Source organism: Anopheles gambiae, chromosome 3 (assembly GCF_943734735.2).
Source record: "Anopheles gambiae chromosome 3, idAnoGambNW_F1_1, whole genome shotgun sequence".
NCBI lineage: Eukaryota > Metazoa > Arthropoda > Insecta > Diptera > Culicidae > Anopheles > Anopheles gambiae.
Genome location: NC_064602.1, coordinates 95881248 through 95906097, shown reverse-complemented (window position 1 = coordinate 95906097; position 24850 = coordinate 95881248). Strand labels below are relative to the sequence as shown.

General features: G+C 48.7%; 6 protein-coding genes and 2 long non-coding RNA genes across 10 annotated transcripts in view; 3 read left to right on the top strand and 5 right to left on the bottom strand.

Moving 5' to 3' along the window:
• The window catches only part of LOC133393917 (uncharacterized), a 35745-nt gene extending 17404 nt beyond the window's left edge, over positions 1 to 18341 (top strand). Inside the window, exons 1-4 of one of the 2 annotated variants that reach the window (XR_009766496.1) lie at positions 7176 to 9775; positions 9836 to 10799; positions 12648 to 17676; positions 17738 to 18341. Coding sequence is in view for 1 of the 2 variants with exons in the window: in XM_061661087.1 (XP_061517071.1) it covers positions 17738 to 18108 (371 nt within the window). In the remaining variant the exon portion in view is untranslated. Of the gene's footprint in view, positions 1 to 7175; positions 9776 to 9835; positions 10800 to 12647; positions 17677 to 17737 lie in introns of those variants that run through there. The other variant, XM_061661087.1, reaches the window with a different exon arrangement.
• Positions 179 to 862, bottom strand: LOC133393918 (histone H2B). Its single transcript, XM_061661088.1, has one exon. The coding sequence runs from the start codon at positions 790 to 792 to the stop codon at positions 418 to 420; it is 375 nt and encodes a 124-aa protein (XP_061517072.1). The 5' UTR covers positions 793 to 862; the 3' UTR covers positions 179 to 417.
• On the top strand, positions 1295 to 5136 carry LOC133393920 (uncharacterized). Of its 2 annotated transcripts, XR_009766499.1 has the most exons (3): positions 1295 to 1462; positions 1539 to 4463; positions 4524 to 5136. It is a non-coding gene; the product is annotated as an uncharacterized LOC133393920 (long non-coding RNA). The 2 variants fall into 2 exon arrangements; XR_009766498.1 differs by having other exon boundaries at positions 1295 to 4463.
• Positions 5489 to 6201, bottom strand: LOC1280483 (histone H2B). The gene has a single exon (XM_061661092.1). It carries the CDS (start codon positions 6105 to 6107, stop codon positions 5733 to 5735), a length of 375 nt encoding a protein of 124 aa, XP_061517076.1. The 5' UTR covers positions 6108 to 6201; the 3' UTR covers positions 5489 to 5732.
• On the bottom strand, positions 10801 to 11513 carry LOC4577811 (histone H2B). The gene has a single exon (XM_001238299.2). The coding sequence runs from the start codon at positions 11417 to 11419 to the stop codon at positions 11045 to 11047; it is 375 nt and encodes a 124-aa protein (XP_001238300.1). The 5' UTR covers positions 11420 to 11513; the 3' UTR covers positions 10801 to 11044.
• A 335-nt stretch (positions 18342 to 18676) lies between the features above and the next one.
• On the bottom strand, positions 18677 to 19404 carry LOC133393919 (histone H2B). The gene has a single exon (XM_061661091.1). The coding sequence runs from the start codon at positions 19292 to 19294 to the stop codon at positions 18920 to 18922; it is 375 nt and encodes a 124-aa protein (XP_061517075.1). The 5' UTR covers positions 19295 to 19404; the 3' UTR covers positions 18677 to 18919.
• A 2991-nt stretch (positions 19405 to 22395) lies between these two features.
• LOC133393921 (uncharacterized) lies at positions 22396 to 23677 on the top strand. The gene is made up of 2 exons (XR_009766500.1): positions 22396 to 23004; positions 23065 to 23677. It is a non-coding gene; the product is annotated as an uncharacterized LOC133393921 (long non-coding RNA).
• Positions 23678 to 24017: 340 nt separating this feature from the next.
• LOC1280488 (histone H2B) lies at positions 24018 to 24818 on the bottom strand. Its single transcript, XM_320334.4, has one exon. It carries the CDS (start codon positions 24638 to 24640, stop codon positions 24266 to 24268), a length of 375 nt encoding a protein of 124 aa, XP_320334.2. The 5' UTR covers positions 24641 to 24818; the 3' UTR covers positions 24018 to 24265.
• Between the last annotated feature and the right edge of the window lie 32 nt (positions 24819 to 24850).

Sequence of the window (24850 nt, the reverse complement as noted above, 5' to 3'; positions counted from 1 at the left end):
AACGGAACAGTTTCTTCGAATCTGTGGAGTTGCCGTTGGGGTCAAACGGATGGATCAGTGAATCAATGGCAGCCAGTGCGAAAAGTTGTGATGAAGCGGAACCAAAGCGACCAAAAGAAGTGGACATCAAAACCTCTTTCTTTCAACCATTTCCCCAATAGCCCAACAACGAGTGAGGTAAGTTTTAGAGAGTATTTACATACATTTATTCTTCTTCGTAGGTGGTTGTTCAGAATGCATAAAATTGTGTTCCGAGCGAGTAACTTACAGCTAGGAGAAACGCTTAACAGCTAGATAATAGGGTGTACGTGACCGTACTGCACACGGAACTGGTCGCTTTCTGGTCCACACACTCGTCCTGGGTAGTCGTCCGCCGTTCCATGACCGTGCACACAGCCTCCACACAACACCCATCGCTTACTTGGAACTGGTGTACTTGGTGACGGCCTTGGTGCCCTCGGACACGGCGTGCTTGGCCAGCTCGCCGGGGAGCAACAGTCGCACCGCCGTCTGGATCTCGCGGGACGTGATGGTGGAGCGCTTGTTGTAGTGCGCCAGGCGGGACGCTTCCGCCGCGATCCGCTCGAAGATGTCGTTCACGAAGCTGTTCATGATGCTCATCGCCTTGGAGGAAATGCCGGTGTCCGGGTGCACCTGCTTCAGCACCTTGTAGATGTAGATGGCGTAGCTCTCCTTGCGGGTCTTGCGCTTCTTCTTCTTGTCCGACTTGGAGATGTTCTTCTGCGCCTTGCCGGACTTCTTAGCTGCCTTGCCGCTGGTCTTCGGGGCCATTTTGCTTTGGGACTTCGAGCTGAGCGGACGTGTTTGCAGTAGAACAGATGAAATTCGCAGATTTCCAAAGAAAATGTATGAAGCTGTTCACTTTTTGTTCGCCGTTTAGTTTAGTTTTACTTATTTTTATAGAGACTTTGAGGTCTTGCTCATTCGCCTCTTTAGGTGGATTATATATCATCCAGTAACATGGTCTCTTTTAGATAACTTATTACTTTCATTTCTGTTTTTGTATCGTTCTGTAGGACATGTTCCGATGTTGTATTAATCCAGCAATTGTCTCTTTCAGGTAATCCATTACTTTCGCTTATAGTATGTCGTTTTCAGAAGTTGTACGGTTTGCTTTGGTAAGTTGAGCTGAGTTGAGTTATGACTCTTATGTTTTCATATTTTAAGCAATTCAGTTAAAGGTGCTTGACTGTAATGCTGGTAATCCATTATTTTCACTTTATAGATAGTTTGTCGTTTCCAGAGGCTGTACGGTTTGCTTTGGTGAGTTGAGTTGAGTTTGACTCTTATGTTAGCATATTCAGAACAATTCAGTTGACTGTAGTGTTCTGCGATGACTAATCTGCGATGACTTCGTGGAAGGATAATCTGCCCATGAGTCTATTTGATGCTGAGATTGTACCACGGTTTTGCTTATATTCCTGGACAGTCGTGTTCTATGGTGAAATCCATGTTATACTAGCTCTTTGTATGAGAGTTGGCTTGATGATCCTTTCTTTTATTGTTCTGCTTGACAGCCCGACAGTGTAGTGGAGCGAACTGTTGGATAAAGAACTAAGAAACCTAGTGAGGTAACCTCCGCCCCGTACAGCGGCCGCGGCAAGAACCAGCCCTTTGGGACTGCCGACAGCGCCCTGGGAGGGGTGCTATTCTGTGCCAACTTACAAATTGTGTTTAAACGAGGTATGATGCATTTTTGATATTCTTGCAGTGAGGCCCGAAGGCACGATTTGGTCGAAAAATAATGCTCGGTATGGAGGTTTATTTGATTACTTGTATTTTTTTTAATAAAATACCATTGGTATTGGGTGAAGGGATTGTTAAAAATAGGTGGAATAGGCATTGTTTTTTTTTTGTGTGATTATATATGGTTGGTGTTTAGTTGCTAAGGTTTGTAATTCGTCAATGTTTGAATTAAGGCTTCTGATGTTCCAGTTGAGGATAAGCGGAGAGATGTTAGCAGTAGAGTTGTTTGTGTTGTGGAATTTTAATTATTCAAATAAATAGTGCCAAGTATCGAGAGCAGAAGTCTAATTCGAAGCGTTAGGTCAGTGTCTAAAGCCTAGTTTTCGCTTTTGGGATCTGCGTTTTCCCCTTTTGTGCGATTTTGTTTTCGATGGTGTACTGTTGTTGCCGTGAGGAATTTTCTCTTCGCTTGTTGTGTCGACGGTGCTGTAGGATGAGGATGAGGGGGAGGCTTTTCGTTTCGGTCCGATCGAGGTAGAAGTCTTCGAGTCCTTTTGCGTAGCTGTGTTTGCGTCCGTGTTCGTGTTGTTGTTCGCGTTAGTGTTGTTTGAGTCGATGTTCTGTTCCCCGTTAGTGTCCATGTTTGGGCTCGAGTTCGCGTCAGCGTTGCTGTCGCTGTTCGAGTCCGTGTGGTTCGAGTCGGCGTTTTCGGTGTGCTTGTTCTTGCGTCGGGATTGGAGCTGGCTTTTCAAGAAGTCACGTTCCTCAATCACTTGCTGGAACTTTGCGAGAATCGAATTTAATTTCGAGTTAATGTGTGCATTCATAGCCGTTAACTGTTCTATTTTGGCGTCGCGTTCGGCCAGTGCCGTGTCGATTTGTTGTTGTTGCAGTGGTTGTGGTTGTGGTTGTGGTTGTGGTGGTTGTTGTTGTTGCAGTGGTTGTGGTTGTTGTGGTTGTTGCTGTGCATTAGCCAGTCGCTTTTGGACGGCGGACTCTTGTACCTGACTGTATATTTTGCGCGCTTCTGGGTAGCTGATACAGTTATCCACCTTGATGCGGATAATGTTCTGTTCGGCCAGATAGACCGGGCAGGAGCGGTTCAGGGTAGCGTGATCTCCTTTGCAGTTTTTGCATCGGGGTGGGTTGTTGCAAGATCCATGCTCCGGCATTGAGCAGTTCGGGCAGGCTGGAGCAGAATTGCACCGAGCCGTGGTGTGTCCCACAATCAAGCATTTAAAGCATATCATGGGCCGGGGGTAGTAGGGACGCGTGCGCACCGAGATGCAGCCAACGCGCACCTCCTCCGGAACCGTGACCGAGTCGACACGTAGTAGGTAGGCGTTGGTCGGTTTCACCGCACCGTCCACCTTGCGCATGAACCGCTTCACCTCCACGATTTTAGTTCCCTCGATTTGGGCCAGAATCTCTTCGTCCGTTAGTCCGTCCAGACACGGAGTGACCATCACACACTGTACGGTATTGCGAGCTCGGTCAGAGGTGATTTCCACCGGGGTACCATCGATCAGTTTCTTGATCGCAAGCAGTTTGTCGAACTGCTCACGACTGCGTGTTTTCATGAGATATCGCGCGCCCTGGTCCATCGGCACGCAAGGCTCGATGGGACCGACGAACGGCGAGAGGCTTTTCTCGATCAAAAACGCGTTCTTCGGAATGGCAAAACCCTTCTGGGGCGCCAAAATCAGATAGCGCAGTTCGCCGTGTACGTTCGCTGGATCGAGCCATTCGGGGGCCTGACGACCCCTTTTATTCACTGGGGGGGGACCGTGTCCCCACCCGCCTCCACTCGGGCCCGCCATCTTGCGGGCCTCACTGCACCAAGTCGCACCAAGACGCAAGTTTGCTGTTGTCCGTTGGCACAAAATAATCCCCCCACACAAGCACTAGTCTAACAGTCACCAAAAATAACCGGTACTCACCGCTGGCAAACGGTCACGAGGCAGAAAATCCACACTCCCTAGGCTCCCAAGCTCCCCGGGTGATGGCGTCGGTTTGTGGCGTCGGTTGAGCAATGGCGTCGCAGAATACTGTGCACGGGAAATCGCAGCGTGTTCACTCTCCGAATGCTAGAACACAATTGAACAGGATTTGATGCTTTTTTTTGGTTGGCACCACGCTTCAAGCCCTTCCCCTCAGTGCGAATTTTCAAAAAGCCCACGCAAAGCTCCCACTCTCACCCCTCGGTCCACGCGAGATGCAGCGATGATGCGCACGTGTCCTGCGCAGCACTCTCAGCCCGGCGTGAAGGTGCGAAAGAGACGACGCTATGGAAGCATGCAAAAAGCGCCCAGAGCTGGAAGCTTCCAATGCTTTCGCTATCGTCGTGGGCAAAACGCTAGGATTGAAAACGATCTATGTGTATGCATATTTCGATAAAAGTGAGTAATTCGCATTTTACGTTCATGTAATTGCAGGCATCACTAAACCGGGGAACAGTTTCTCGATTCGACACACCTGTACAGGCCGTACTTTCGGGCGCAGTGACAGCGTACGTCAGTGTTTTGCTGTGCGGTCGGTCGCTAGCTGGAGCTTATTGAAGGTAAACATTGGAAAGGAAAGTTTGGATAAGCTGCAGTGAAGTTGTGCTTGTTTCGATGGGAAAGATGAGGCTGTCTGAGCGAATGGTTCAAAATAATCTACTCCCGTACTCGAAGGTGGTGGATTGCTCACACGACAACGGGTGAGAAAGTGAGACAACGAAACAAGCTGCTGACGGGGCAGCAGTCGTACAAAAGGTAATCATTGCTTTACCGTCTGGTGGTCAGCATGTTGTTGATTCGTTTCCTTCGTTTTAGGAAATATCTCCATCTCTCCGTTTGGGACAGTTGCTGCGCGAAAGGACAAAGGCTGTGTAGCAGCACAATTCCACAACGGCCCGAACGGGTGGTCGTACCGAGCGTTATTTGTTTTATTGACAGAAAACCTACCTCAGCGAATGCCGAACAACAATCTGCACCTGTACTCGAAAGTGCTGGTGGCTCACACGACAACGGGCGAGAAACGTCCCATACCTGTGTGTCAACGGCTAGAGTGGGAATATCCGGTCACGCTGAACATGTCCAGCTTAAGCTTCGGCACCGGTCCAAACGATCATCTACTCGTCCAGGAGCAGCAACAGCAGCAGCAGCAAGCACCACCGAATGGGTTCAACGGTTCAACGGTCCACACACGGTAGGAAGTAAGGGACGTATTTGCCAGAAGGAAATCAGTGCTGTTCTTCTGGTAGATGTATCTTGTTGAAGAAAAGGAAAATGTTTATGGGAAAGGTCCCCAAATGAGCGGTGCGTGTGTGGAGAGAGCAACAGCAAAAGATGAACATACATTATGTCAATCCGTATTGGTGTGAATGTGTTCCTTGCCCACACGGGGAGGAACGCAAAATAAAGAAGGCAATATGTTTATAACGAACACACGTAAGCGTAAGGACGGTGGCGATTGCTTGAAAGAAAAGGCCTCCTTTGATTGCGAAACCGAACAGGAGCAAAGGAGACAAAGGAACAGTTTGGACAAGTTTGGACCGATCGGTGGCGGTGTGTTGCGAAAGAATGGAAGTGAGGGAGAACGGGACAGTTTCTTCGAATGTGTTGGATCTCTGTGGAGTTGCCGTTGGGGTCAAACGGAGGGATCAGTGAATCGATGGCAGCCAGTGCGAAAAGTTGTGATGAAGCGGAACCAAGAGTGAACCAAAGCGACCAAGAGAAGTGAAAATTCCAACATTTTTCTTTCAACCATTTCCCCAATAACCCAACAACGAGTGAGGTAAGTTTTAGAGAGTATTTACATACATTTATTCTTCTTCGTAGGTGGTTGTTCAGAATGCATAAAATTGTGTTCCGAGCGAGTAACTTACAGCTAGGAGAAACGCTTAACAGCTAGATAATAGGGTGTACGTGACCGTACTGCACACGGAACTGGTCGCTTTCTGGTCCACACACTCATCCTGGGTAGTCGTCCGCCGTTCCATGACCGTGCACACAGCCTCCACTCCGCCGTCCCCCCATCGCTTACTTGGAACTGGTGTACTTGGTGACGGCCTTGGTGCCCTCGGACACGGCGTGCTTGGCCAGCTCGCCGGGGAGCAACAGTCGCACCGCCGTCTGGATCTCGCGGGACGTGATGGTGGAGCGCTTGTTGTAGTGCGCCAGGCGGGACGCTTCCGCCGCGATCCGCTCGAAGATGTCGTTCACGAAGCTGTTCATGATGCTCATCGCCTTGGAGGAAATGCCGGTGTCCGGGTGCACCTGCTTCAGCACCTTGTAGATGTAGATGGCGTAGCTCTCCTTGCGGGTCTTGCGCTTCTTCTTCTTGTCCGACTTGGAGATGTTCTTCTGCGCCTTGCCGGACTTCTTAGCTGCCTTGCCGCTGGTCTTCGGGGCCATTTTGCTTTGGGACTTCGAGCTGAACGGACGTGTTTGCAGGAGAGCAGATGAAATTCGCAGATTTCCAAGGAAAATGTATAGAATTGTTCACTTTTGTTCGCCGTTAGTTAGTTTTACTTATTTTTATAGAGACTTTGAGGTCTTGCTCATTCGCCTCTTTAGGTGGATTATATATCATCCAGTAACATGGTCTCTTTTAGATAACTTATTACTTTCATTTCTGTTTTTGTATCGTTCTGTAGGACATGTTCCGATGTTGTATTAATCCAGCAATTGTCTCTTTCAGGTAATCCATTACTTTCGCTTATAGTATGTCGTTTTCAGAAGTTGTACGGTTTGCTTTGGTAAGTTGAGCTGAGTTGAGTTATGACTCTTATGTTTTCATATTTTAAGCAATTCAGTTAAAGGTGCTTGACTGTAATGCTGGTAATCCATTATTTTCACTTTATAGATAGTTTGTCGTTTCCAGAGGCTGTACGGTTTGCTTTGGTGAGTTGAGTTGAGTTTGACTCTTATGTTAGCATATTCAGAACAATTCAGTTGACTGTAGTGTTCTGCGATGACTAATCTGCGATGACTTCGTGGAAGGATAATCTGCCCATGAGTCTATTTGATGCTGAGATTGTACCACGGTTTTGCTTATATTCCTGGACAGTCGTGTTCTATGGTGAAATCCATGTTATACTAGCTCTTTGTATGAGAGTTGGCTTGATGATCCTTTCTTTTATTGTTCTGCTTGACAGCCCGACAGTGTAGTGGAGCGAACTGTTGGATAAAGAACTAAGAAACCTAGTGAGGTAACCTCCGCCCCGTACAGCGGCCGCGGCAAGAACCAGCCCTTTGGGACTGCCGACAGCGCCCTGGGAGGGGTGCTATTCTGTGCCAACTTACAAATTGTGTTTAAACGAGGTATGATGCATTTTTGATATTCTTGCAGTGAGGCCCGAAGGCACGATTTGGTCGAAAAATAATGCTCGGTATGGAGGTTTATTTGATTACTTGTATTTTTTTTAATAAAATACCATTGGTATTGGGTGAAGGGATTGTTAAAAATAGGTGGAATAGGCATTGTTTTTTTTTTGTGTGATTATATATGGTTGGTGTTTAGTTGCTAAGGTTTGTAATTCGTCAATGTTTGAATTAAGGCTTCTGATGTTCCAGTTGAGGATAAGCGGAGAGATGTTAGCAGTAGAGTTGTTTGTGTTGTGGAATTTTAATTATTCAAATAAATAGTGCCAAGTATCGAGAGCAGAAGTCTAATTCGAAGCGTTAGGTCAGTGTCTAAAGCCTAGTTTTCGCTTTTGGGATCTGCGTTTTCCCCTTTTGTGCGATTTTGTTTTCGATGGTGTACTGTTGTTGCCGTGAGGAATTTTCTCTTCGCTTGTTGTGTCGACGGTGCTGTAGGATGAGGATGAGGGGGAGGCTTTTCGTTTCGGTCCGATCGAGGTAGAAGTCTTCGAGTCCTTTTGCGTAGCTGTGTTTGCGTCCGTGTTCGTGTTGTTGTTCGCGTTAGTGTTGTTTGAGTCGATGTTCTGTTCCCCGTTAGTGTCCATGTTTGGGCTCGAGTTCGCGTCAGCGTTGCTGTCGCTGTTCGAGTCCGTGTGGTTCGAGTCGGCGTTTTCGGTGTGCTTGTTCTTGCGTCGGGATTGGAGCTGGCTTTTCAAGAAGTCACGTTCCTCAATCACTTGCTGGAACTTTGCGAGAATCGAATTTAATTTCGAGTTAATGTGTGCATTCATAGCCGTTAACTGTTCTATTTTGGCGTCGCGTTCGGCCAGTGCCGTGTCGATTTGTTGTTGTTGCAGTGGTTGTGGTTGTGGTTGTGGTTGTGGTGGTTGTTGTTGTTGCAGTGGTTGTGGTTGTTGTGGTTGTTGCTGTGCATTAGCCAGTCGCTTTTGGACGGCGGACTCTTGTACCTGACTGTATATTTTGCGCGCTTCTGGGTAGCTGATACAGTTATCCACCTTGATGCGGATAATGTTCTGTTCGGCCAGATAGACCGGGCAGGAGCGGTTCAGGGTAGCGTGATCTCCTTTGCAGTTTTTGCATCGGGGTGGGTTGTTGCAAGATCCATGCTCCGGCATTGAGCAGTTCGGGCAGGCTGGAGCAGAATTGCACCGAGCCGTGGTGTGTCCCACAATCAAGCATTTAAAGCATATCATGGGCCGGGGGTAGTAGGGACGCGTGCGCACCGAGATGCAGCCAACGCGCACCTCCTCCGGAACCGTGACCGAGTCGACACGTAGTAGGTAGGCGTTGGTCGGTTTCACCGCACCGTCCACCTTGCGCATGAACCGCTTCACCTCCACGATTTTAGTTCCCTCGATTTGGGCCAGAATCTCTTCGTCCGTTAGTCCGTCCAGACACGGAGTGACCATCACACACTGTACGGTATTGCGAGCTCGGTCAGAGGTGATTTCCACCGGGGTACCATCGATCAGTTTCTTGATCGCAAGCAGTTTGTCGAACTGCTCACGACTGCGTGTTTTCATGAGATATCGCGCGCCCTGGTCCATCGGCACGCAAGGCTCGATGGGACCGACGAACGGCGAGAGGCTTTTCTCGATCAAAAACGCGTTCTTCGGAATGGCAAAACCCTTCTGGGGCGCCAAAATCAGATAGCGCAGTTCGCCGTGTACGTTCGCTGGATCGAGCCATTCGGGGGCCTGACGACCCCTTTTATTCACTGGGGGGGGACCGTGTCCCCACCCGCCTCCACTCGGGCCCGCCATCTTGCGGGCCTCACTGCACCAAGTCGCACCAAGACGCAAGTTTGCTGTTGTCCGTTGGCACAAAATAATCCCCCCACACAAGCACTAGTCTAACAGTCACCAAAAATAACCGGTACTCACCGCTGGCAAACGGTCACGAGGCAGAAAATCCACACTCCCTAGGCTCCCAAGCTCCCCGGGTGATGGCGTCGGTTTGTGGCGTCGGTTGAGCAATGGCGTCGCAGAATACTGGGCACGGGAAATCGCAGCGTGTTCACTCTCCGAATGCTAGAACACAATTGAACAGGATTTGATGCTTTTTTTTGGTTGGCACCACGCTTCAAGCCCTTCCCCTCAGTGCGAATTTTCAAAAAGCCCACGCAAAGCTCCCACTCTCACCCCTCGGTCCACGCGAGATGCAGCGATGATGCGCACGTGTCCTGCGCAGCACTCTCAGCCCGGCGTGAAGGTGCGAAAGAGACGACGCTATGGAAGCATGCAAAAAGCGCCCAGAGCTGGAAGCTTCCAATGCTTTCGCTATCGTCGTGGGCAAAACGCTAGGATTGAAAACGATCTATGTGTATGCATATTTCGATAAAAGTGAGTAATTCGCATTTTACGTTCATGTAATTGCAGGCATCACTAAACCGGGGAACAGTTTCTCGATTCGACACACCTGTACAGGCCGTACTTTCGGGCGCAGTGACAGCGTACGTCAGTGTTTTGCTGTGCGGTCGGTCGCTAGCTGGAGCTTATTGAAGGTAAACATTGGAAAGGAAAGTTTGGATAAGCTGCAGTGAAGTTGTGCTTGTTTCGATGGGAAAGATGAGGCTGTCTGAGCGAATGGTTCAAAATAATCTACTCCCGTACTCGAAGGTGGTGGATTGCTCACACGACAACGGGTGAGAAAGTGAGACAACGAAACAAGCTGCTGACGGGGCAGCAGTCGTACAAAAGGTAATCATTGCTTTACCGTCTGGTGGTCAGCATGTTGTTGATTCGTTTCCTTCGTTTTAGGAAATATCTCCATCTCTCCGTTTGGGACAGTTGCTGCGCGAAAGGACAAAGGCTGTGTAGCAGCACAATTCCACAACGGCCCGAACGGGTGGTCGTACCGAGCGTTATTTGTTTTATTGACAGAAAACCTACCTCAGCGAATGCCGAACAACAATCTGCACCTGTACTCGAAAGTGCTGGTGGCTCACACGACAACGGGCGAGAAACGTCCCATACCTGTGTGTCAACGGCTAGAGTGGGAATATCCGGTCACGCTGAACATGTCCAGCTTAAGCTTCGGCACCGGTCCAAACGATCATCTACTCGTCCAGGAGCAGCAACAGCAGCAGCAGCAAGCACCACCGAATGGGTTCAACGGTTCAACGGTCCACACACGGTAGGAAGTAAGGGACGTATTTGCCAGAAGGAAATCAGTGCTGTTCTTCTGGTAGATGTATCTTGTTGAAGAAAAGGAAAATGTTTATGGGAAAGGTCCCCAAATGAGCGGTGCGTGTGTGGAGAGAGCAACAGCAAAAGATGAACATACATTATGTCAATCCGTATTGGTGTGAATGTGTTCCTTGCCCACACGGGGAGGAACGCAAAATAAAGAAGGCAATATGTTTATAACGAACACACGTAAGCGTAAGGACGGTGGCGATTGCTTGAAAGAAAAGGCCTCCTTTGATTGCGAAACCGAACAGGAGCAAAGGAGACAAAGGAACAGTTTGGACAAGTTTGGACCGATCGGTGGCGGTGTGTTGCGAAAGAATGGAAGTGAGGGAGAACGGGACAGTTTCTTCGAATGTGTTGGATCTCTGTGGAGTTGCCGTTGGGGTCAAACGGAGGGATCAGTGAATCGATGGCAGCCAGTGCGAAAAGTTGTGATGAAGCGGAACCAAGAGTGAACCAAAGCGACCAAGAGAAGTGAAAATTCCAACATTTTTCTTTCAACCATTTCCCCAATAACCCAACAACGAGTGAGGTAAGTTTTAGAGAGTATTTACATACATTTATTCTTCTTCGTAGGTGGTTGTTCAGAATGCATAAAATTGTGTTCCGAGCGAGTAACTTACAGCTAGGAGAAACGCTTAACAGCTAGATAATAGGGTGTACGTGACCGTACTGCACACGGAACTGGTCGCTTTCTGGTCCACACACTCATCCTGGGTAGTCGTCCGCCGTTCCATGACCGTGCACACAGCCTCCACTCCGCCGTCCCCCCATCGCTTACTTGGAACTGGTGTACTTGGTGACGGCCTTGGTGCCCTCGGACACGGCGTGCTTGGCCAGCTCGCCGGGGAGCAACAGTCGCACCGCCGTCTGGATCTCGCGGGACGTGATGGTGGAGCGCTTGTTGTAGTGCGCCAGGCGGGACGCTTCCGCCGCGATCCGCTCGAAGATGTCGTTCACGAAGCTGTTCATGATGCTCATCGCCTTGGAGGAAATGCCGGTGTCCGGGTGCACCTGCTTCAGCACCTTGTAGATGTAGATGGCGTAGCTCTCCTTGCGGGTCTTGCGCTTCTTCTTCTTGTCCGACTTGGAGATGTTCTTCTGCGCCTTGCCGGACTTCTTAGCTGCCTTGCCGCTGGTCTTCGGGGCCATTTTGCTTTGGGACTTCGAGCTGAACGGACGTGTTTGCAGGAGAGCAGATGAAATTCGCAGATTTCCAAGGAAAATGTATAGAATTGTTCACTTTTGTTCGCCGTTTAGTTTAGTTTTACTTATTTTTATAGAGACTTTGAGGTCTAGCTCATTCGCCTCTTTTGGTGGATTATATATCATCCAGTAACATGGTCTCTTTTAGATAACTTATAACTTTCATTTCTGTTTTTGTATCGTTCTGTAAGACCTGTTCGATGTGTTTTGATAAATTGAGTTTGGCTCTTGTATTATCGTACTCTGGGCATTCAATCAGTAAGTGTTTAACTGTGGTGTCTGCGGCGCAATACGGGCAGATTGGAGGGTTTTCGTTATTTAAGATATGGCGATGCGTGAGACGTGTGTGACCAATTCTTAATCTGGTTAAAATTCTTTGATGGCTTCTGGAAGGGTGGTCAGTCCATGGATCTATTGCTGTTTTTATGCACTTTAGGTGTTTGTCGTTGGATTGTACCCATTCTGTTGTCCAATGTATTTTGATCTGATTGTGGAGCCAACGACAAAAGTCGGCTCTGGACAATTTGTTGTTTTCAATTGTAGGTAATAGTCGGGCTTCGTTGGCCATTCTATCGGCATGGTCATTTCCAGGGATCCCTTTGTGACTGGGGATCCAGCAGAAGCTGATGTGTCTGATGTTAGAAAGTTGCTCTATTTGTTGAATGTATGGGTTTTTGAGGTTGCCATGTTCTATAGCTTTTAATACGGATGCGCTGTCGGTGAAGATAACACATTCTGTGTTTGGAGGTGCTATTTTTTCTGCTGCTTTAATGATTGCTATTGCTTCCGCTGAGAAAATGGTGGTGTGACAAGGCAATCTTAGTTTTAGGCATCTATTTTGAGTGTAAACTGCACAACCGGCGTTAGGTGATAAAACGGATCCATCAGTGTAGATTTGATAATGGTTTTTGTATTTGTCGGCTATTTCGATAAAATGCTGCAGTATAACCGAATTATTGTTGTTGTTCTTGCTAATGTGTTGCATCGACCAGTCTACCTTGATGGTGGGATTGTACCACGGTTTTAGCTTATTTTTGTTGATGGTGAGTATTTGTGGAAATTCCAGGCCTATGGTGAGTTTCATATTGTATTTTGCTCGTCGAATAAAAGAGTTGGCTTTGATTTTTCCTTCTACTAATCTGCCTGCCATGTTGGATATTTTCTGTGTTATCAGATATTTCAGTGGAAGAACGCCGCATTCAACTAGTGCTGCTTCGGTTGGACTGGTTTTGAAGCAACCCGATATGTGCTTGACGGCCCGGTGGTATAGTGGAGCGAACTGTTGGATAAGATCTGTGGAACCTAGTGAGGAAATCTCCGCCCCGTACAGCAGCCGCGGCAAGAACCAGCCCTTTAGGACTGCCAACAGCGCTGGGCGAGGGGTGTTATTCTGTGCCAACGTACGGATTATATTTAAACGAGGTATGGTGCGTCTTTTAATTTCCCTGCAGTGGGGCCCGAAGGTAAGTTTTTTGTCGAAGATAATGCCCAGTATGGAGGCTTGTTTGACTTCCTGTATTTTTTGATCTTGTATTTTGATTTTAGGACGGTTGCGGACACGTGTGACTCCGCTTGGTATATGTAAAATTTTACTTTTTGAAGCCGCTATAGAATTGCCGGTCCAGTTGGTCCACTGGAAAACCTTGTTGACAGCATGCTGTAGCTTGAGTCGTGCGGTCTTGGCGTAGTGGTGTGTGGAAACTAGTATTATGTCGTCGGCGTAAAGGAAAATGTGTACGTTTGTGGGGAGGGATAGTAATAGGGATTCGATGCTTATAAGGAAGAGGGTGGGAGACAAAGAAGACCCTTGCGGAACTCCGTTCTCTAGAGGGAAAGGGCGGGAAGTGTACGAGCCTAGCAGGATTTTAAATGTCCGATCGGTTAGGAATTGTTGCAGAAATGCCGTTAAGCGGCCACCTATGCCCCATTTTGCCAATTGATCTAATATGTAATATCGCCAGGTGCGGTCAAAGGCCTTTGACAGGTCAATGATTGCGCAGATAATGTGTTTTCCTTTGTTCCTTGCTGTAGAGAAACACTGCTCTAATGCCGCAAGGTATGTTTCCATACTCTTGCCGGGTCGAAAGGCGTGTTGGTGTTTGTTGAGGAGTTTACGGTCTTCGAGCTTCGTAATGAGTCTCCGGTTGACCATTTTCTCCATCACCTTGCAGGTGCAAGGGAGTAGAGAGATGGGCCGGTAGCTATTGGCACTATTGCTGGGTTGATTAGGTTTGGGGATAGGCACTATCAGACTATTTTTCCATTCTGATGGGATGTTTCCGGTGGTCCAGATATTGTTGTAAATAGCGAGCAAACGGTAATGAGCAATGAGAGGTAGATTTTTGAGCAAAGGGTAGCCGATATTGTCGGCACCGGCAGAGTTTCCCTGGCAGCTGTTAAGTGCCCAGTGGAGCTCTCTTATGGAAAACAGTTGATTGTACGATTTGTGGTTTGTGTCAGGAAAAGAGATCGGAAGGTTGGACTCGGTATTTATTTTGTGAGCTATGAAACTGGTAGAGTAGTTTTTGGTGGCTGAGGAGTTGTAGAAGTGATTGCCGAGTGTTTGGGCAATTTCGGGTGTGGATGTAATTGGTTGGTTGTTTTCGATCAAAGTGAAGGTAGAGGATGGTTTTTTCCCAGACATGTAGTTTATCTGTCCCCAGACCTGTTTGAGTGTACTGGATGTCTTGATACTGTGCGCCAAGCTAGTCCAACCGGAGGCCTTAGCCTCCTGGATGGCTCGCTTAGCTTTGGAGTTGGCTATGCGATATAGGCTGGCTAGATGAGGTGTGATGGGGTTGTTGGGAATACGAGTGCTTCGCCGCAGTTTGCGAAGGGCGGATCTGCGTTCTTTGATGGCTAATTGAACGTTCTTGTTCCACCAGGGTACGGATTTGCCGGATTTAAAACCTTTTGTAATAGGAATACTGAGTTTGGCTGCTTTTAAGATTAGGTTGTGGAGCTCGTCTATTGTCATGTCGTTGTTGGCCGAGATGTGTGAGTCTATTGTTTGCTGGTATAGCGACCAATTGGCCTGTTCATATTTCCAACGAGGTCGGGATGTTGGTCTAGCGTCTATTTGGCTGTGTTGAATAAAAATTGGAAAATGGTCACTGCCGTGAAGGTCGGGGGCTATGGACAGTTTGAATTGAGAGCAAATATCGTTCGATACTGCACAGTGGTCTAGAGTGGATTCCTTTCCATCAGCGGGAGAAATGCGAGTGGGTTGCTGATTTTGAAGCACATACATGCTGTTAAGCTCAAAGTAAGCGTACAGCAGTTTACCGCGTGGAGTACACTTATCGTTGCCCCACGCTGTGTGGGAGCAGTTTAAATCGCCAATTATTATCTTAGGGTGGTCGGTTTGCATGGCTACGCTATTGAGGTCGTTTATTAGGTAGAGAGATGATGAAGGGGGAATGTAGCTATTGATGATGGTCACTGTGCAGGGATATTTTATTTTCACGGCTAGTACTGGGAGTGGTGAATTGATGGGGACGAATTTGTGGTCGATTGTTTTTAAAACGCCTATTGCTATGTTGTGGTAAATATTGTTGAAATTTTTAAAATACCATTGGTATTGCGTGAAGGAAGTGTTAAAAACAGGTGGAATAAATATTGTTTCTTGGAGTGTGATTATATACGGTTGGTGTTTAGTTACTAAGGTTTGTAATTCATCAATGTTTGAATTAAGGCTTCTGATGTTCCAGTTGAGGATAAGTGGAGAGATGTTAGCTGTAGAGTTGTTGGTGTTGTGGAATTTTAATTATTCAAATAAATAGTGCCAAGTATCGAGAGCAGAAGTCTAATTCGAAGCGTTAGGTCAATATCTAAAGCCTGTTTTTCGCTTGTTGGATCTACGTTTTCCCCTTTTGTGCGATTTTGTTTTCGATGGTGTACTGTTGTTGCCGTGAGGAATTTTCTCTTCGCTTGTTGTGTCGACGGTGCTGTAGGATGAGGATGAGGGGGAGGCTTTTCGTTTCGGTCCGATCGGGGTAGAAGTCTTCGAGTCTTTTTGCGTAGCTACGTTTGCGTCCGTGTTCGTGTTGTTGTTCGCGTTAGTGTTGTTTGTGTCGATGTTCTGTTCCGCGTTAGTTTCCATGTTTGTGTCATGGTTCGAGTTCGCGCCAGCGTTGCTGTCGCTGTTCGAGTCCGTGTGATTCGAGTCGGCGTTTTCGGTGTGCTTGTCCTTGCGTCGGGATTGGACCTGGCTTTTGAAGAAGTCGCGTTCCTCAATCAATTCCTGGATCTTTGCAAAGGCCGAGTTTAACATGGTCTTTAGCTTTTCTATTGTTGCGTCGCGTTCGGCCGGTGCCGTGTCATTTTGTTGTGGTTGTTGTTGCAGTGGTTGTGGTTGTTGTGGTTGTTGCTGAGCATTAGCCAGTCGCTTTTGGACGGCGGACTCTTGTACCTGACTGTATATTTTGCGCGCTTCTGGGTAGCTGATACAGTTATCCACCTTGATGCGGATAATGTTCTGTTCGGCCAGATAGACCGGGCAGGAGCGGTTCAGGGTAGCGTGATCTCCTTTGCAGTTTTTGCATCGGGGTGGGTTGTTGCAAGATCCATGCTCCGGCATTGAGCAGTTCGGGCAGGCTGGAGCAGAATTGCACCGAGCCGTGGTGTGTCCCACAATCAAGCATTTAAAGCATATCATGGGCCGGGGGTAGTAGGGACGCGTGCGCACCGAGATGCAGCCAACGCGCACCTCCTCCGGAACCGTGACCGAGTCGACACGTAGTAGGTAGGCGTTGGTCGGTTTCACCGCACCGTCCACCTTGCGCATGAACCGCTTCACCTCCACGATTTTTGTTCCCTCGATTTGGGCTAGAATCTCTTCGTCCGTTAGTCCGTCCAGGTACGGAGTGACCATCACACACTGTACGGTATTGCGAGCTCGGTCAGAGGTGATTTCCACCGGGGTACCATCGATCAGTTTCTTGATCGCAAGCAGTTTGTCGAACTGCTCACGACTGCGTGTTTTCATGAGATATCGCGCGCCCTGGTCCATCGGCACGCAAGGCTCGATGGGACCGACGAACGGCGAGAGGCTTTTCTCGATCAAAAACGCGTTCTTCGGAATGGCAAAACCCTTCTGGGGCGCCAAAATCAGATAGCGCAGTTCGCCGTGTACGTTCGCTGGATCGAGCCATTCGGGGGCCTGACGACCCCTTTTATTCACTGGGGGGGGACCGTGTCCCCACCCGCCTCCACTCGGGCCCGCCATCTTGCGGGCCTCACTGCACCAAGTCGCACCAAGACGCAAGTTTGCTGTTGTCCGTTGGCACAAAATAATCCCCCCACACAAGCACTAGTCTAACAGTCACCAAAAATAACCGGTACTCACCGCTGGCAAACGGTCACGAGGCAGAAAATCCACACTCCCTAGGCTCCCAAGCTCCCCGGGTGATGGCGTCGGTTTGTGGCGTCGGTTGAGCAATGGCGTCGCAGAATACTGGGCACGGGAAATCGCAGCGTGTTCACTCTCCGAATGCTAGAACACGATTGAACAGGATTTGATGCTTTTTTTTTGGTTGGCACCACGCTTCAAGCCCTTCCCCTCAGTGCGAATTTTCAAAAAGCCCACGCAAAGCTCCCACTCTCACCCCTCGGTCCACGCGAGATGCAGCGATGATGCGTGCGTGTCCTGCGCAGCACTCTCAGCGCGGCGTGAAGGTGCGAAAGAGACGACGCTATGGAAGCATGCAAAAAGCGCCCAGAGCTGGAAGCTTCAAATGCTTTCGCTGTCGTCGTGGGCAAAGCGCTAGGATTGAAAACGATCTATTTGTATGCATATTTCGATAAAAGTGAGTAATTCGCATTTTACGTTCATGTAATTGCAGGCATTACTAAACCGGTGATCCACAACGCGCGGACAACGGATTCCACTGTACCGGGGAACAGTTTCTCGATTCGACACACCTGTACAGGCCGTACTTTCGGGCGCAGTGACAGCGTACGTCAGTGTTTTGCTGTGCGGTCGGTCGCTAGCTGGAGCATTTGGAAGGTAAACATTGGAAAGGAAAGTTTGGATAAGCTGCAGTGAAGTTGTGCTTGTTTCGATGGGAAAGATGAGGCTGTCTGAGCGAATGGTTCAAAATAATCTACTCCCGTACTCGAAGGTGGTGGATTGCTCACACGACAACGGGTGAGAAAGTGAGACAACGAAACAAGCTGCTGACGGGGCAGCAGTCGTACAAAAGGTAATCATTGCTTTACCGTCTGGTGGTCAGCATGTTGTTGAATCGTTTCGTTTCGTTTTAGGAAATATCTGCATCTCTTCATTCGGGACAGTTGCTGCGCGAAAGGACGAAGGCTGTGAAGCAGCTCAATTCCACAACGGCACGAACGGGTGGTCGTCCCGAGCTGCTGGCCTGCTGAAGCTACCTCAGCGAATGCCGAACAACAATCTGCACCTGTACTCGAAAGTGCTGGTGGCTCACACGACAACGGGCGAGAAACGTCCCATACCTGTGTGTCAACGGCTAGAGTGGGAATATCCGGTCACGCTGAACATGTCCAGCTTAAGCTTCGGCACCGGTCCAAACGATCATCTACTCGTCCAGGAGCAGCAACAGCAGCAGCAGCAAGCACCACCGAATGGGTTCAACGGTTCAACGGTCCACACACGGTAGGAAGTAAGGGACGTATTTGCCAGAAGGAAATCAGTGCTGTTCTTCTGGTAGATGTATCTTGTTGAAGAAAAGGAAAATGTTTATGGGAAAGGTCCCCAAATGAGCGGTGCGTGTGTGGAGAGAGCAACAGCAAAAGATGAACATACATTATGTCAATCCGTATTGGTGTGAATGTGTTCCTTGCCCACACGGGGAGGAACGCAAAATAAAGAAGGCAATATGTTTATAACGAACACACGTACGCGTAAGGACGGTGGCGATTGTTTGAAAGAAAAGGCCTCCTTTGATTGCGAAACCGAACAGGAGCAAAGGAGATAAAGGAACAGTTTGGACAAGTTTGGACCGATCGGTGGCGGTGTGTTGCGAAAGAATGCAAGTGAGGGAGAACGGGACAGCTTCTTCGAACAGGTGAAGCTCTGTGGAGTTGCCGTTGGGGTCAAACGGATGGATCAGTGTATCGATGGCAGCCAGAGCGAAAAGTTGTGATGAAGCGGAACCAAAGCGACCAAGTGGAAATTCCAACATTTTTCTTTCAACCATTTCCCCAATAGCCCAACAACGAGTGAGGTAAGTTTTAGAGAGTATTTACATACATTTATTCTTCTTCGTAGTAGGGTGGTTGTTCAGAATGCATAAAATTGTGTTCCGAGCGAGTAACTTACAGCTAGGAGAAACGCTTAACAGCTAGATAATAGGGTGTACGTGACCGTACTGCACACGGAACTGGTCACTTTCTGGTCCACACACTCATCCTGGGTAGTCGTCCGCCATTCCATGACCGTGCACACAGCCTCCACACAACACCCATCGCTTACTTGGAACTGGTGTACTTGGTGACGGCCTTGGTGCCCTCGGACACGGCGTGCTTGGCCAGCTCGCCGGGGAGCAACAGTCGCACCGCCGTCTGGATCTCGCGGGACGTGATGGTGGAGCGCTTGTTGTAGTGCGCCAGGCGGGACGCTTCCGCCGCGATCCGCTCGAAGATGTCGTTCACGAAGCTGTTCATGATGCTCATCGCCTTGGAGGAAATGCCGGTGTCCGGGTGCACCTGCTTCAGCACCTTGTAGATGTAGATGGCGTAGCTCTCCTTGCGGGTCTTGCGCTTCTTCTTCTTGTCCGACTTGGAGATGTTCTTCTGCGCCTTGCCGGACTTCTTAGCTGCCTTGCCGCTGGTCTTCGGGGCCATTTTGCTTTGGGACTTCGAGCTGAGCGGACGTCTTTGCAGGAGAACAAATGAAATTCTCGGAAACGACTTTTTTCTATGGAATCGTGATTGCAACTTCTTTCTTTTACTTATTTTTATAGAGACTTTGAGGTCTAGCTCATTCGCCTCTTTTGGTGGATTATATATCATCCAGTAACATGGTCTCTTTTAGATAACTTATAACTTTCATTTCTGTTTTTGTATCGTTCTGTAGGACATGTTCCGATGTTGTATTAATCCAGCAATTGTCTCTTTCAGGTAATCCATTACTTTCGCTTATAGTATGTCGTTTTCAGAAGTTGTACGGTTTGCTTTGGTAAGTTGAGCTGAGTTGAGTTATGACTCTTATGTTTTCATATTTTAAGCAATTCAGTTAAAGGTGCTTGACTGTAATGCTGGTAATCCATTATTTTCATTTTATAGATAGTTTGTCCTTTCCAGAGGCTGTACGGTTTGCTTTGGTGAGTTGAGTTGAGTTTGACTCTTATGTTAGCATATTCAGAGCAATTCAGTTGACTGTAGTGTTCTGCGATGACTAATCTGCGATGACTTCGTGGAAGGATAATCTGCCCATGAGTCTATTTGATGCTGAGATTGTATCACGGTTTTGCTTATATTCCTGGACAGTCGTGTTCTATGGTGAGTTCCATGTTATATTAGCTCTTTGTATGAGAGTTGGCTTGATGATCCTTTCTTTTATTGTTCTGCTTGACAGCACGACAGTGTAGTGGAGCGAACTGTTGGATAAAGAACTAAGAAACCTAGTGAGGTAACCTCCGCCCCGTACAGCGGCCGCGGCAAGAACCAGCCCTTTGGGACTGCCGACAGCGCCCTGGGAGGGGTGTTATTCTGTGCCAACTTACAAATTACGTTTAAACGAGGTATGGTGCATTTTTGATATTCTTGCAGTGAAGCCCGAAGGTACGATTTTGTCGATAAATAATGCTCGGTATGGAGGTTGATTTGACTACTTGTATTTTTTTTAATTAAAATACCATTGGTGTTGGGTGAAGGGATTGTTAAAAATAGGCGGAATAGGCATTGTTTTTTTTGTGTGATTATATACGGTTGGTGTTTAGTTACTAAGGTTTGTAATTCGTCAATGTTTGAATTAAGGCTTCTGATGTTCCAGTTGAGGATAAGTAAGGAGATGTTAGCAGTAGAGTTGTTTGTGTTGTGGAATTTTAATTATTCGAATAAATAGTGCCAAGTATCGAGAGTAGGAGTCTAATTCGAAGCGTTAGGTCAGTGTCTAAAGCCTAGTTTTCGCTTTTGGGATCTGCGTTTTCCCCTTTTGTGCGATTTTGTTTTCGATGGTGTACTGTTGTTGCCGTGAGGAATTTTCTCTTCGCTTGTTGTGTCGACGGTGCTGTAGGATGAGGATGAGGGGGAGGCTTTTCGTTTCGGTCCGATCGGGGTAGAAGTCTTCGAGTCCTTTTGCGTAGCTACGTTTGCGTCCGTGTTCGTGTTGTTGTTCGCGTTAGTGTTGTTTGTGTCGATGTTCTGTTCCACGTTAGTTTCCATGTTTGGGCTCGAGTTCGCGTCAGCGTTGCTGTCGCTGTTCGAGTCCGTGTGGTTCGAGTCCGAGTGATTCGAGTCGGCGTTTTCGGTGTGCTTGTCCTTGCGTCGGGATTGGACCTGGCTTTTCAAGAAGTCGCGTTCCTCAATCACTTGCTGGAACTTTGCGAGAATCGAATTTAATTTCGAGTTAATGTGTGCATTCATAGCCGTTAACTGTTCTATTTTGGCGTCGCGTTCGGCCAGTGCCGTGTCGATTTGTTGTTGTTGCAATGGTTGTGGTTGTGGTTGTGGTGGTTGTTGTTGTTGCAGTGGTTGTGGCTGTGGTTGTGGTTGTTGTTGCTGTGCATTAGCCAGTCGCTTTTGGACGGCGGACTCTTGTACCTGACTGTATATTTTGCGCGCTTCTGGGTAGCTGATACAGTTATCCACCTTGATGCGGATAATGTTCTGTTCGGCCAGATAGACCGGGCAGGAGCGGTTCAGGGTAGCGTGATCTCCTTTGCAGTTTTTGCATCGGGGTGGGTTGTTGCAAGATCCATGCTCCGGCATTGAGCAGTTCGGGCAGGCTGGAGCAGAATTGCACCGAGCCGTGGTGTGTCCCACAATCAAGCATTTAAAGCATATCATGGGCCGGGGGTAGTAGGGACGCGTGCGCACCGAGATGCAGCCAACGCGCACCTCCTCCGGAACCGTGACCGAGTCGACACGTAGTAGGTAGGCGTTGGTCGGTTTCACCGCACCGTCCACCTTGCGCATGAACCGCTTCACCTCCACGATTTTAGTTCCCTCGATTTGGGCCAGAATCTCTTCGTCCGTTAGTCCGTCCAGACACGGAGTGACCATCACACACTGTACGGTATTGCGAGCTCGGTCAGAGGTGATTTCCACCGGGGTACCATCGATCAGTTTCTTGATCGCAAGCAGTTTGTCGAACTGCTCACGACTGCGTGTTTTCATGAGATATCGCGCGCCCTGGTCCATCGGCACGCAAGGCTCGATGGGACCGACGAACGGCGAGAGGCTTTTCTCGATCAAAAACGCGTTCTTCGGAATGGCAAAACCCTTCTGGGGCGCCAAAATCAGATAGCGCAGTTCGCCGTGTACGTTCGCTGGATCGAGCCATTCGGGGGCCTGACGACCCCTTTTATTCACTGGGGGGGGACCGTGTCCCCACCCGCCTCCACTCGGGCCCGCCATCTTGCGGGCCTCACTGCACCAAGTCGCACCAAGACGCAAGTTTGCTGTTGTCCGTTGGCACAAAATAATCCCCCCACACAAGCACTAGTCTAACAGTCACCAAAAATAACCGGTACTCACCGCTGGCAAACGGTCACGAGGCAGAAAATCCACACTCCCTAGGCTCCCAAGCTCCCCGGGTGATGGCGTCGGTTTGTGGCGTCGGTTGAGCAATGGCGTCGCAGAATACTGGGCACGGGAAATCGCAGCGTGTTCACTCTCCGAATGCTAGAACACGATTGAATAGGATTTGATGCTTTTTTTGGTTGGCAGCACCCCTTAAGCCCTTCCCCTCAGTGCGAATTTTCAAAAAGCCCACGCAAAGCTCCCACTCTCACCCCTCGGCCCACGCGAGATGCAGCGATGATGCGTGCGTGTCCTGCGCAGCACTCTCAGCGCGGCGTGGAGGTGCGAAAGAGACGACGCTATGGAAGCATGCAAAAAGCGCCCAGAGCTGGAAGCTTCAAATGCTTTCGCTATCGTCGTGGGCAAAACGCTAGGATTGAAAACGATCTATTTGTTTGCATATTTCGATAAAAGTGAGTAATTCGCATTTTACGTTCATGTAATTGCAGGCATTACTAAACCGGTGATCCACAACGCGCGGACAACGGATTCCACTGTACCGGGGAACAGTTTCTCGATTCGACACACCTGTACAGGCCGTACTTTCGGGCGCAGTGACAGCGAACGTCAGTGTTTTGCTGTGCGGTCGGTCGCTAGCTGGAGCATTTGGAAGGTAAACATTGGAAAGGAAAGTTTGGATAAGCTGCAGTGAAGTTGTGCTTGTTTCGATGGGAAAGATGAGGCTGTCTGAGCGAATGGTTCAAAATAATCTACTCCCGTACTCGAAGGTGGTGGATTGCTCACACGACAACGGGTGAGAAAGTGAGACAACGAAACAAGCTGCTGACGGGGCAGCAGTCGTACAAAAGGTAATCATTGCTTTACCGTCTGGTGGTCAGCATGTTGTTGATTCGTTTCCTTCGTTTTAGGAAATATCTCCATCTCTCCGTTTGGGACAGTTGCTGCGCGAAAGGACAAAGGCTGTGTAGCAGCACAATTCCACAACGGCCCGAACGGGTGGTCGTACCGAGCGTTATTTGTTTTATTGACAGAAAACCTACCTCAGCGAATGCCGAACAACAATCTGCACCTGTACTCGAAAGTGCTGGTGGCTCACACGACAACGGGCGAGAAACGTCCCATACCTGTGTGTCAACGGCTAGAGTGGGAATATCCGGTCACGCTGAACATGTCCAGCTTAAGCTTCGGCACCGGTCCAAACGATCATCTACTCGTCCAGGAGCAGCAACAGCAGCAGCAGCAAGCACCACCGAATGGGTTCAACGGTTCAACGGTCCACACACGGTAGGAAGTAAGGGACGTATTTGCCAGAAGGAAATCAGTGCTGTTCTTCTGGTAGATGTATCTTGTTGAAGAAAAGGAAAATGTTTATGGGAAAGGTCCCCAAATGAGCGGTGCGTGTGTGGAGAGAGCAACAGCAAAAGATGAACATACATTATGTCAATCCGAATTGGTGTGAATGTGTTCCTAGCCCACACGGGGAGGAACGCAAAATAAAGAAGACAATATGTTTATAACGAACACACGTAAGCGCAAGGACGGTGGCGATTGTTTGAAAGAAAAGGCCTCCTTTGATTGCGAAACAGAACAGGAGCAAAGGAGACAAAGGAACAGTTTGGACAAGTTTGGACCGATCGGTGGCGGTGTGTTGCGCAAGAGTGGAAGTGAGGGAGAACAGGACAGTTTCTTCGAACAGGTGAAGCTCTGTGGAGTTGCCGTTGGGGTCAAACGGATGGATCAGTGAATCAATGGCAGCCAGTGCGAAAAGTTGTGATGAAGCGGAACCAAAGCGACCAAGAGAAGTGGACATCGAAACCTTTTTCTTTCAACCATTTCCCCAATAGCCCAACAACGAGTGAGGTAAGTTTTAGAGAGTATTTACATACATTTATTCTTCTTCGTAGTAGGGTGGTTGTTCAGAATGCATAAAATTGTGTTCCGAGCGAGTAACTTACAGCTAGGAGAAACGCTTAACAGCTAGATAATAGGGTGTACGTGACCGTACTGCACACGGAACTGGTCGCTTTCTGGTCCACACACTCATCCTGGGTAGTCGTCCGCCGTTCCATGACCGTGCACACAGCCTCCACTCCGCCGTCCCCCCATCGCTTACTTGGAACTGGTGTACTTGGTGACGGCCTTGGTGCCCTCGGACACGGCGTGCTTGGCCAGCTCGCCGGGGAGCAACAGTCGCACCGCCGTCTGGATCTCGCGGGACGTGATGGTGGAGCGCTTGTTGTAGTGCGCCAGGCGGGACGCTTCCGCCGCGATCCGCTCGAAGATGTCGTTCACGAAGCTGTTCATGATGCTCATCGCCTTGGAGGAAATGCCGGTGTCCGGGTGCACCTGCTTCAGCACCTTGTAGATGTAGATGGCGTAGCTCTCCTTGCGGGTCTTGCGCTTCTTCTTCTTGTCCGACTTGGAGATGTTCTTCTGCGCCTTGCCGGACTTCTTAGCTGCCTTGCCGCTGGTCTTCGGGGCCATTTTGCTTTGGGACTTCGAGCTGAGCGGACGTGTTTGCAGGAGAGCAGATGAAATTCTCGGAAACGACTTTTTTCTATGGAATCGCGATTGCAACTTTGGATTTTTGAAAAAATTTTCAGGTTTTATTCAATGCGCATTTTTGACAGCGCGCATCGAAAAGTTGCCGCTCGACGCCACGCCTACTTTTTGCAGCGTAAAACCCGCCCTAGT